The sequence below is a fragment of the Motacilla alba genome, chromosome 3, assembly GCF_015832195.1.
Source record: "Motacilla alba alba isolate MOTALB_02 chromosome 3, Motacilla_alba_V1.0_pri, whole genome shotgun sequence".
NCBI lineage: Eukaryota > Metazoa > Chordata > Aves > Passeriformes > Motacillidae > Motacilla > Motacilla alba.
Genome location: NC_052018.1, coordinates 29,460,464 through 29,473,022, shown reverse-complemented (window position 1 = coordinate 29,473,022; position 12,559 = coordinate 29,460,464). Strand labels below are relative to the sequence as shown.

The 12,559-nt window shown below is 39.3% G+C and overlaps 1 protein-coding gene across 1 annotated transcript in view; it reads left to right on the top strand.

The window, feature by feature from the left end:
• COL9A1 (collagen type IX alpha 1 chain) overlaps nucleotides 1-12,559 on the top strand; it is a 62,030-nt gene that overhangs the window by 46,293 nt on the left and 3,178 nt on the right. The window contains exons 29-36 of the mRNA XM_038133188.1: nucleotides 19-72; nucleotides 827-898; nucleotides 4,775-4,810; nucleotides 4,913-4,957; nucleotides 6,645-6,677; nucleotides 9,310-9,456; nucleotides 10,619-10,673; nucleotides 11,617-11,805. Coding sequence (XP_037989116.1) covers nucleotides 19-72; nucleotides 827-898; nucleotides 4,775-4,810; nucleotides 4,913-4,957; nucleotides 6,645-6,677; nucleotides 9,310-9,456; nucleotides 10,619-10,673; nucleotides 11,617-11,805 — 631 coding nt within the window. The remainder of the gene's footprint in view (nucleotides 1-18; nucleotides 73-826; nucleotides 899-4,774; nucleotides 4,811-4,912; nucleotides 4,958-6,644; nucleotides 6,678-9,309; nucleotides 9,457-10,618; nucleotides 10,674-11,616; nucleotides 11,806-12,559) is intronic.

Sequence of the window (12,559 nt, the reverse complement as noted above, 5' to 3'; positions counted from 1 at the left end):
TCTTATTTTTGCTTCCAGGGCAGCAGAGGGGAGACAGGTCCTGCAGGTCCTCCAGGTTTACCAGGGAAGTTGGTAAGCAGTTTATTTCTATATTCAGTACTCATGTTTACTTTCAAGGAGCTATAGTATCATCTGAACTACACATACCCATTTATCCATGCAGGGAACCGAAAATAACATTGAAATGAGTGGTGGTTCAGTTTCTTTTTCAGTCCTCTGTGACTGTGCTAATATTAGAAAATGCTGTTTTAAATTACATGGAGATGTGTGTTACTTTTTTCTTCTACTTGATAAACCCATAAATCCTATGACATGCAAAGCTGAGCAGCACACTCCTGTGTGGGCTCCTGGGAACAGGAGCAGTGAGAGACTGACTTTCTGCTAACAGCTACCTGAAACTAATGAATGGAGCACATTATGAATGCCACCTTTTACCAGAGCTCCAGCAGTATTTACACAGAATCAGTCAGAAGCATAGCTGGGGAGGTCTTGGCTGAAAGAGCTTACTGTTACAGAGGAATGTGCAAATCGCAGAGTGCAAGATCTTGGGAAGGATTTTTAAGAGAACCAGTCTGTCGTTGAGGGACTGGCGGGTAGAAAACCCTGTAAGTCATTTCTGTTGCGATTGTCAGCAATAAATTCATAATAAGAGTCTGTTTAAAGTGCCGTACTTTGGATTGGCCCAATTTGCATCAGAAAATCCTCTTTCATCAAGCTAAGTCTGTTCTGGGAATAAGGGTCTGCCCTATCTGCTTCAGGGTATGACCCTTAGTTGTTAATTCTAAACGAGATTGGCTAAGTTTACATCCTTGGCTTATTTTCACAGGGTCCCCAGGGTAATATTGGACTTCCTGGACTGCCTGGTCCTCCAGGCCTTCCTGGTGGTAAAGGTGACCGGGTAAGAAATGCACTCGTACATGCAGTTTGATGTCAGGAGTAAACACAACAAGTTGAGCACTGTCTTCAGTTTTTCCACGAATTAATATCTGTTTTCTTGTTTTGTATGTAGATATTTAACTGCTTGAAAGTGGTGCTCTCTGTACCCATTGACTACTTGTAGCTCATAAGCGTGTAAAGGAAAAGTCTTGACAGTGCCACTTAGGGGACTGAAATAAGATTAGAGGTATAAAGAATTATTTTGTTTTTTAAATTTAAATCATTTAAAGACCTAAATCATGCTGCAAATCATTGACGCAGCCAGATATGAAATGGTCAGTCAGGATCTCTGGTCCCTATACAGCTTTGCAACTTCAACTCTCGCCTACAGTAGTAGTGATGCCTCTTATATGTCTTAGGGCCTCCTATGGAAATGCACATGCCAATGCAGCAATTGAGACACCCATGCATACACGCAGAATTACAGGATATAAGTACTACTTCTAGTATTTTGTTGAGAGGGAAGGATTTGGTCCCAGGGCCCAATAACTGCAGAATATATCTTGCTTTGCTCAATATATGTTAGTGAAGACAGTACATAAAGCCAGAGATGTTTCTTATCTTCTCTTGGCTATAGGAGACTGTGAAGGATGGAATTCACTTGCTTAACTTCTGACAGCTTTGATATAAAAATATTAAGTTCTCTACTATGTCTTCCTTACTTGAGGCATGTCTACATGAGTATTAAATGAATTACACTTGTGAATTGCCTGTTACATCCTCCTGACAACCAGGGGACTGTTGGACTGTTAGTCAGACGTGGGTATAACTGCTGTAGAATGTCTTAGCTGAACAGAGGAATCCTGCCCTTAGGATGCTCCCAGTGTACATCGTAGGGTTTCTGGGTAGGGTTTGCTGTTGTTTTTGGCAGCTTTAAAAAAAAAAAAAAGCTATTCAGGTACTTAAAAGCAATCTTTTAAGTCTTTGATGTTGCTGAGGTATTTTTTTCATGTTTGTTTGGTTTTCTTTTAATGCTGAGATCAGGACATGTTTCTAGTCAAATGTAAGTATTGACATAAAGCAGTCTCCTTCTATTAGATTGGTAATTATTCATATTTTAGACTTCTCCAGAGGGAGATTGAAGGTACCAAGGAAGCAAAGGTAGAAGGAAAATATCTAACATTTGTTGCAGTGCTGACAACCTCCCTCAAAGGTGTTTGATTTTCCTCATTTGCCATATAAACCATCTGGATGTCTAAAATAAAAAGTGGAATGTCGATGCTGTAAACAGACCTAGAGAGATCCAGGCTACAGCTAGGAGGTTTCTGAATATCTGACTGGCAGATAACAGTAAGTTATGCCTGGACCTTTTTTAAAAACCTGAGGTCAATTTAATGCTCTGTGCAAATACCTTGAAGTCCAAAGTGCAGTGCTAAGAATTATTTCATCCTATGATTGCTGTTTAGTTCTCCACTTGCATCCTTGATTCATATTCTATTTTCCAGTTGCATGGAGGTTGTAGTGAATTTTCTGGGACTTGTTTAGCATGGCTGCAGCCTTGCCAGCAGCACTGACTTGCAGTATGTCTTCCAAGTCACAAGCCTGGAGAGCATTGTGCCACTCTATCCTTCCTCTTCCCTTCAGCTTTTGCAACTGCATCAGTCTTACACAAACAACCTTGTCAGGTTGGAAATAGGCATCCCTGTAGCCTGTTAACCCCAGTCTTTGGGTCAGCCCCTTCTAGGAGTAAGTTCTAGGCTGAAGTAACCTTTTGTCACTTTGATTTCAAAACTTTATGGTTTTGTACACAGGAATCCTATAAAGTTCTGTTGCGTAGCTGTATCTGCATGGTGAAAATTTATGTAAATAGCAGCCAGAAGCTAGTAGAATTTGATCCCAAAGCTGTTAAATATTGTGTACTATCTGTTGACATCTTGTCTGCATGCAGGTGATGACCACTTAAGGAATAAATCACCACCAAAGATACCACCAGAATTATTTTTACTGAAGTAATATGTAAAAGTGAGAGCTGACAAAATTCGATGGATATAATAATGACTGAATGTTACAAGGGTAATATCATGTGCCAACAGCAGGGTCGGTGTTCCTGTTTCCAAGCCCACATGGACCAATCCTCACCATGTCACCCTGTGCCTGCGTGGGTTTTCAGGTTGGAAAAGGAGGTCACAGCCTAGGCCTTTGCCTCCTTTGGAGCCTGAACCAGACCCAGCATTCACCACTTAGGCTGCTTCTGGTTCATGTATTTTGGATTGGTTTCATACACTCAGCTTCTGTCTATTTTAGTCAGTTAAACAGCACCAAGCTAAGTGCCAGACCTTGTCACTGCAATGTGATCCTTTGTGCTGCTAAGTAGTTAAAGGAGCCCCTGGTACAGTTTTGGATCACGCTGTCAGGCAGTTTTCCAAAGAGTTCTTGAGTATTATTTGAGAGGGATTTTTGCCAAATAGATAGGCAGTATGCCAATAAAAGTGAGTATTTTCATAATTTGACGTCTTGCCTTATTTCCTCCATTGCAATTTTTGGAGTCAATGTAGAATTGATTCCACTAGTTTCAGTTGTGATTTTTATATTTGCTTATACAAACATTGCAGGACAGGCTCACAAAAGCAATAGGTTCTTCGATGTCAGCTTTATCTATTGGCAGTTTTATTGCTATAAAGAAGAGTAAAGGAGAAAAAGAACCCCCAAAATAATGTTAGGTTGGATACCAATGTCTTTTTTTGTGTAATTGGGAAACCTTAACAAGGCACAATGTTGAGAACAATTCAGACAAAATAGTTTCAGTGTTGTTTGACAAAGTCGGAATGTTAAATAGTGCTGTCATTTATACTGCTTAGCTTTGTGGATAATTTAGTATTAGCTCTTCATCTTCAAAAACATGAGAACATGTCAGAATTCATTAAATTCTGTAAAAGTTGTAAAAGCTACACCAGTCTGTGTGCCTATATCTTATGTGAATTAAATGGATCTCTGAAACGGGAGAGAAACTGCTGCATCTCTGTCTGTTTTACAAAAAACCAGGATTATCACACACAGTTACGGTTCATTTGGAATTCATAGCATGAACATGCACAGACTGGAAAGAATATTAAATGGATGGTGTGACTGGTTTTCAAACAGAATACAAAAATATTTTCCTAAGTGATATACTGTTCTATAAACATAACAGTTTTGCTCTAGGTAAAAAATACATATGTTTGAAATAAATTGGGTCATTAATTTATTTCTCTTTGTTTCCTGCCTGTCCACATGAGTATGTTTTGTTAGAGGATTCTAATATGAAACATAATCAAATTTCTTTTTAAAAAGGAATATTAACTTCAAGATACAAACCCTTCAGCTTTGACTACAATTAACAAAATTCTAGACACAGGTTTGCTAAAAGACATTGAGAATTAAATAGCATGCAGGACAAGATTGTGACTGTACTTGTGGATGTCTCTCTGCTTTTCCCATGTTAGCAGGGCTAGTATAGCCTACAGCAATATGGAATATATAATGGTGCTAGAGAAAAGTCTTGCACTTACTGGATTTATTTATTTGTAGCTTCTAAACAATTCTCACAGCAGATCTGTAGCAGCTCCAAGAGCATTTGTCATTTGAAGGGGAAATGTACCATTGGACAGTCAGAATCTGTACTGCATGGTGTGGTAGTGGATTATATGTTCCATACTAGTACTTGCCTTCACTCTGTTACACAACTTACATAGTAAAATTTAAGTTCTTTCATTGAAAAGTCTTAAAACTTTGCAGCTTTAAAAGTCTCTTGCGTGAATGTGAAATTTAGGATCAAATAACATTTAGTGTGCTTTTAGAATCTGAACTTTAAAATTCTGAAGACTTCTTCTCTTTTTATTTTTAATCTTTAACCTTTTAGGGTTCGGTGGGTGAACCAGGACCTAAGGGTGAACAAGTAAGTCATGTTAGAGATCATTAAACTTCAAAATCACAGTAGCAAATGTTACATAATGTTAACTAAATCTGGAGGCTGACAGTATGTCTTTCTTTGATATAGGGTGCACCTGGAGCAGAAGGAGATGGAGGAGAAAAGGGTGACTTAGTAAGGCACTTTTTTTCCCTTTACCTGATATAATACTATGTTTTTGTTTTAAATTAAAAATATAAAGTATTGTTGGAGTGCTACAAGCATTATGTTTGCATCACTGAAAGGCACATTTCAGTTTTATACCAACTGGCCCTTGCAGAGCACAGCAGTTCTATTTGCCTAGTTACTCTATTCCTGCTGTTTGGAAAGCACTGAAATATCCAGGTTCTGTTAGGTGTACCATATAGCACAGACTGCCTTGAAGAAAAAACAACATGTCTGTGTTTGTATGTAGGTATATACATATATATATTCTTGGTGTTTGAGGCAGTGAGGATGAGCAAGTAGTTTAACTCAGGTGAAACAAGGAGTGTTAATGAATATCCTTAATGACCCACACTTGAAGGAAATTTTTTGTATTGACTTTCTCTTTGGAAATATGATTTGCAGCTAGCTGTTAGAGGAAAAATGGACTGGGAAGAGGCTGTGGCGCTGTGATATTGCATCTATCTATCTATCTATCTATCTATCTATCCATCTATCTATCCATCTATCCATCTTCTGCAGTATGGCATGTTGTGAATTGACATGGGTAATGCCCAGGTCAAGTGCCCTTGGGTAAAGAGGGTTTGTTTCTCTGCCAAAAGAGAAACCTTCTGGTCCAATGGCTCTCATGGGGCCTCATCCAGCAAAGCCAGAACCGGTCTTTCTAAAGGAAGTAAACTGCTCCTTATTCAAAGAATGGTAGCCAGGTTGCATGCTGTAAATGAATGTATTTTTCCCACAGGCTGCAATTTTGAAAGCCTTAGTGATCATTACAACCACTCTACAGATTCCCAGGAAGCAATATTATGGGTTAAGTGTGCTGCCAGCTAGTCTGGTTTTAAATGGATAACAATTATTTCTATTTCAATTATGACATATTCATTAACAGACAGGCCTTTGGCTGGAAACCAGTTATTATTTCACCAATGACATTTAGGAACTGGGAAAGTACAGTTTACAGAAATTATTCAAAGTTTCTTCAGTGTTGTTATGCTAATCTATTTCACAGGTAATTACAAGATTTTGAAAGTTTTGGTTTTTTTTTTAAAGTTGAGAGGAAAACTTAAAAATTCCTGAATGGTGGAATTGCTATTCTCAGTCAGGTGATTGAGGGATTTTGCTGTTGTTGAAGCCAGGAGAAAGATTGCTGAAAATAGGAACTTGTAGATGTTTGGCTTCCTCAGGCTTCTTCACAGAACTTTAGGTAGATTCTGTTGCAGTTTTTTCAGCACTAACACAGCACCAATATCCATAGTTCTGTCACTTTGTAGAAACTAGAAAATCCTGGTTTAAAAAATGCTTCTTCTTACGGTTTACAAGAAATCTTCTATCTAAGATTGTCCTGTGGTGTAGTTGTGTTTGAGAGGTTAGAGCCCCATGTCAAATTCCAAGAGAAGCAATACAAAACCAATTATGACAAACATGCTTTCTTATCTGAACCCTACAGAAAAGTTTTGAGAAAGGAATTGTACAAAACCCACTCAAAATAAAGGTTTTAGTCTCAAAGGAATTGTAATTATTTGTGGGACAATTTTGCATAAATCAACTAAATATATGAAATTTCTTTTTAAAATAAAAAACATTGTGTCACATTTACTGCATTTGTAATGTCTGTGGTAAGGAGACTCTCTTCTAATATAGTTTGTCTTCTTTTTAGGGTGACATGGGATTACCAGGAGCAAAGGGAGCTGTAAGTATAATGAATAGCATTGTTACAGAAAGACAGAGATCTAGTAGATCATATAGATGGTTTTCTGATTTAAGGAAAAGAAAAATGCAAATAACAAGCTGACCTCTTTATTGCAGTTAGATGGAATGAGTTTTAGCAGCTTTTCTTCTGTTTAAATTTTGAATACAGCTAATATTAAAATGAATTAGCTTTGAAAAGGAATTAGTTTCCTGGATTCCAGCGCCATAAAAGAGAAGCATCATTCAGCAGAAGTTTTCTGGCCAACAAAGTTTTTTTTTTCAAGAAAATGAAGGCACCCTTTGTATGGTAGGTGTTGGGTAGAAAGGGGGCTCGGTGCAGTGGCTGCGTGCCACTGTTAAAAAGCTGGCAGCAGGATTGTGATATCTGTGACACTAGAAATATTTATGGCCCAGCTTCCTTTGTTTTATTTTTATTGTGCTTTTATCTTATTTTTATTTTGTTTTGTTTTATTTTACTGCAAAATGATAACTTTGATGTGGAAGGTGAGCGGGATCTTGTATATCACATAAAAAATAACTGGAGAGCTGAATTCATTCTTTTATTTCAGGATCACTGAAGAGTTGGATTGTTACAGCATCTGACAGTATGAGCTGTGATACTAAAATACCAACAGTTCTCCCTATGGGGAACTGAGGCTGAGCATAACAAAAAATCCTGTCCTTGTGTTATTAGTGTTCTGGGTAACTTTTGGGCTAAGCAAATGCAAGCTAAAGAGTATTTACTGCTGATGAAAATCCTACAAGAAGGACATGAGGAAGAGATAGATTAGAAGAGAAATCCATAACTTTATCCACCTAAATTTTTCAAATCCTCTTGTCTTGATGAGAGCCTAGAGTGCTAGTATCTCAGTGAGTGCCCTCACAAGAATGAATAATCTGTCTGGGAACCTGATAACTCACCAGGCTGAGGAAGAAAGGAATGATGGCTTCCCAGTTGTATAGTCCATAAAAGCAGTTATTCTGTCTCCTTAATATATCTATCAAAGCATGTTCTTTGGGTTTTGTTCTGATAGGGGCAGCCATTGGCTGTCTGGGATGCAGCACAGCTGGAACCAAAATGGTCCCACCTTGTGGATTTAAATGATACCACAGCTGAGTAATTTGTTCTTTAGCATCTATTTCAGAGTGTGTTACTCTCTTTTTTTTTCCCCAGTAGATTTGGGAAGTCATGAGTATGTAGGATTTTTTTTCCTGCTTGTATTGAGTTTTTTAGGTGGATTTTTTTTCTTCTTTTGCGCCATATTTTTCTTTTTTATTACTACTATTGGTTATTAGGAGTAAATTAACTTGTATTGAAAGCAACAGTGGTGGTTTGACGTTGACTGGACATCAGGTGTGCACCAAAGCCCTACTGCCACTCCCTTCCTCAAAACTGGCCAAGGAAGAGAAAATACAAAAGAAAGCTTATGGGCCAAGATAAGGGGCCAGGGAGAAATCCCTCACCTGTTACAGTCATGGCCAAAACAGACTTGGGGAAATCAACTGATTTATTACCAATCAGAGTCAGAGTAGGATAATGGGAAGTAAAACAAAAGGGAAGTAACTCCTCCCCCTCCTTCTGCACTGACCTCAGCTCTTCAGAGCTGTTCTTTTCACATATTCTCACCTTGCTTTTCTTTGGCTGCAATTATTTCTGGACAATAGTTTTTTCCTCCTTAAATATGTTATCCCAGAGGCTTTATTAACATCACTGATTGGCTTGGCATTGGCCAGTAGGTCTGTTCCAGAGCTGGCTTGTGTTGGCTCTGCTAGACATGGGGGAAGCTTTTGGCAGCTTCTTAGAGAAGCCACACCTGTAGACCCCTTGCTACCAGAACATTGCGCTCAAACCCACTACAATAATTCAGAGGTGCCTGCTGGAATAGGTCTCCCTCTGCACGATATTTAATAACTCTTAGTAAAATTACTGGAGCAGAAGCTATAGCTTTGTTTACTCGGTGTATTTAAGTGGACATGTTGACATAGTCACATCAATCCTTTCATTCCCCAGGGTCAGGAATAGCTTTCTATCTCTTCTGTGAGTGAAATAAAGCAGCACTACATCTGTCCAGGCAGTTTGTCAATGTCAGTTGGTGGGAGGATGTTCCTTCCCCTCTGCCAGCAAACTCCAGTGCAGGCACTAGAACTAGCTCTGGCAGAGTAAACAAAGCAAAAATGTGTGTTCCCAAACAGCCTTGGGCTACACAGTGGAGGCTCACACTGTGGTACCCTCTAGAGAAGGACGTGAAAGGCATTTGGAGCAAGAAGGGAGCTGGAATTTTCATACCTTAAGCATTTATTTAATGTCTAGAAATTTTCCATGTTGACATACATGAGGGCAGAGAGCCATCTTGAGCATGTCACTATTTGATTTACCTATGCTATGATCTGATTTACCTGTTTTTTTATGGAATAGATTATTTTTCTACTTCTCACCCTGTAAGAGTATTGACCTCTTAAAAATCATGCAACTACTGACTCCAGTTGCTTACTTAAAAAAGTTCTATTGAACAACTGTATTTCAGCACTCATTTCTTTGCATTTGTGAATAGCTCCTGTCACCATTTTGATGTGTCAGAATGAGTCTATCTCTTGTACAGCAGTCTGTTGAAATTCCTCTCTTTCTTTGTCAGGTTGGTAATCCTGGAGACCCTGGTTCCCGTGGGCCTGAGGGAAGTCGGGGACTGCCTGGCATGGAAGGGCCACGTGGCTCACCTGGACCACGAGGCTTGCAGGGTGAGCAGGGTGCCCCAGGCCTGCCTGGCAGCGAAGGTCCTGCTGTAAGTACTGTTTTCATGAAATTGGTATCTTTTGAACCTTTCTCTCACTCACACCACTCCTTGTTTTGCACATGCACGTGCCAAACTGAAATGCCACAGCAGTCTGAAGTACAGTGTGCCTCTCATCAGACACAGGTGTACACCAGAGCAATCCTGGGCTGTACACAGCTACATCCTTGGGGCCCCAGCTTGCAGTTCAGCTCTGTTTTCTTATGCCCACCTCACCCCTGTAGTGTGCATGAAACAAAAATGTGTTTGATACAAAGGAGCATCACTGACTTTACCATCACTGACTTACCTTGCCAGTTAAGTTGATGTCAGCTGAAATAGTTGCACTTGCAGGAGCTGGAACACCTTTTAGTGACTGATGGATTGTTTTGGTTGGGATACAGTGGCTTGTATGGAGTTATACTTTGGATTTGTGCTGAAAATAACCTTTGTAGCATGCTGATGGGAGCAGGAAAAAGGGTAATGGTTTCAAAGTGAAAGAGCATAGTTTTAGATTAGATACTAGCAGGAAATTCTTCACTGTGGGAATGGAGAGGTACTAATAGGTCACCCAGAGAAGTTTTGGAGGCTCCATCCCTGGAAGGGTTCAAGGCCAGGTTAAAAGGGGCCCTGAGAAGGGGGGTTGCAACTAGATGGTTTCAAAGGTCCTTTTCAACCCAAGCCATTCTGTGGTATTTCAATTACTCATGAACACTGCCTAGAATCAAAGCCTCTCCTACTCCTTGCACTGCACCATCAGTGAGTAGATTGGAGGTGCACGAAAAATTGGGAGGGGGCACAGCTGGGAGAGATGACTATAACTGGCCAAAGGGATATCCTATACCATATGGCATCACACTCAGCCACGTAACCAGGGAAAACTTGTGGGAGTGATGAGCAACTGCTTTCATTTGTACAACTTGCATTATCGTTGTCTTTTTTGTATTTTATTTTCTTCTTCTTCTTCCTCTTCCCCCTTTTCCCCACCCCTTCCTCTGATGGTTCTTACTTTCCATTTATTAAACTTCTTTTTCTTCCCCTGTTCCATGGGTGTGGCAGCTGGGGTTAAAGTGTGACAACTGTTTCTTGACAGCATTTTTTTGAATCAGGCACACTCATAAAGTGTAAGTGTGACATCAACTGTTTTATTAAAACCCTCTTTTTTTAATCCTAGGGAAAAGAACCAAGTGATCAGCACATTAAGCAGGTTTGCATGAGAGTCATGCAAGGTAAATAGGCTAAAAAGTATTTCATGTTTCTTGTGAATTTAAATTGGGATCACCTATTTCTGTGGAGGCAACCAAGATTTTCCCCATGCTTACCCAGAACAAATTTCATGACCTCAGCAGGGGATCTGGTGGAAAATTTTTCCACATGTGAATGTGGACACAGTAAGAGGAAGTCCCTTATTTATATATATTTTGTACCCTTATTGAAATGCCTGTTGATTCCACACTACTGCTGTGGTAAGCAGGCCACAGACCAGAGTAGCTGTGTGATATAAATACATTTTGTATTCAAATCACTTTCTGTGTTTACATACATAAAAGTACAAGCTTCACTGAAAGCTTTTTTAGCCTTTTGTATTTACTATTAGATTTCAGCAAACAAACTGTGCAAAATAGGTGAAAAGAAGAGGAATGCAAAGAGACGTTTCTGGAGATAGCATACTTTAAAAATTAAAGCAATAAGAGATACTCTAAATTAACCCTAATTTGTTGAGTTCTTGACACACAGAGAAGTTTGAAGTTTTTCTAATATGGTTGGGTGCGTGGAATTTACTGAGATGAGAAATTTATGCTGCCCTGTAAACACAGAAGAAATTTTTCACTATTTGCTATTGAAGATGTCTTTTGGGTTATTATGCTTCAGTTTACAGAATGAAATTTCTGCTCATGTTTTAAAAATTCCCAGTAGTTGTCACTGTTCTTGATAATGCTCAACAGGGTATTTAAAAAAACCACTCCATAAATAGGATGAATATCTTATTCTATAATTAGATAATACCATATATGTAATAAACTTTGTAAATAGCAAAGTTAAAAAAGGAAGGTGCTGTAGTGTAATTTGTCTGTTCCTATAGCAGTAAAAATACATTTTTCTTCAGTGATCATGGGAATTTCTTCATTCTTGTTCACTTACTCCATAACTCTATCTTCCTGCTCATTGCAGAACAATTAGCTCAGCTGGCAGCCAGCCTTAGGAGGCCAGAATTTGGTGCTCCAGGTCTTCCTGGCCGACCAGGGCCTCCAGGTGCTCCAGGACCTGCTGGTGAAAATGGTTTCCCAGGACAGCTTGGTCCCCGTGGCCTGCCTGGCCTTAAAGGTCCCCCTGGTGAGATTGGTCGTAAAGGTCCTAAAGGTAAGAAATTCTCCAGCTGGCTTTCACTTGGTGACTGCTTTAGTTTTGGATTTTGGGGGTTTGTTTGGGTTTTTTTGTTTGTTTGTTTTGGTCTTGCTGCTGTTGTTGCCCCCTTGGTTTACAGCTTGTGGATGTATGCTGTACACACTTGAGGTCCAAAAAGGATCCTGTGTTAGGAGTGTAAGCTGTTTGCTCTAAGTGTTCTCAGTTACCACAGTGATTAAAGGGCTCACTGGCCTGCCTTCAGCAAGGCTTGTTTAGAAATCTGCTTTTTAGCACCTAAAAACCCACAAAACCTCAGAAGTCCATGAGAGAGAAACAATATTAGGACTCTGACTCAGCTGCTTCCTTCTAGTTCAGAGCAGATGCCTGTCCTTTCTCACATTGTAGAAGTCATTTGATGACAAACACCACATGTGATTCCAGCAGTGGTTCTCTTTGCTCCATTCAGCCTGGCTGTTGACCTAACTTCTACAAGATTCATGGTGCCAAGAGCTGATGAAAGCAGTCAGGTTACTTCAGTAAAATCTAGTCTACTTTTCGAAGCGCACCCAGTTTGTCACATTACAAAGGACTACTTTGTATAGTGAAAAAAAAGACTAGAAAAGTATAGACTACTTTGTATATATAAATCCACTTTTTATATTTGCATATAATACTTGAGCCATTTAACATCATTTCACCAGGTGCAAGCATCTATTGATTCTTTGGAAAGAACAAATCCATAATAAAATTGACTTATATTTTACACAAA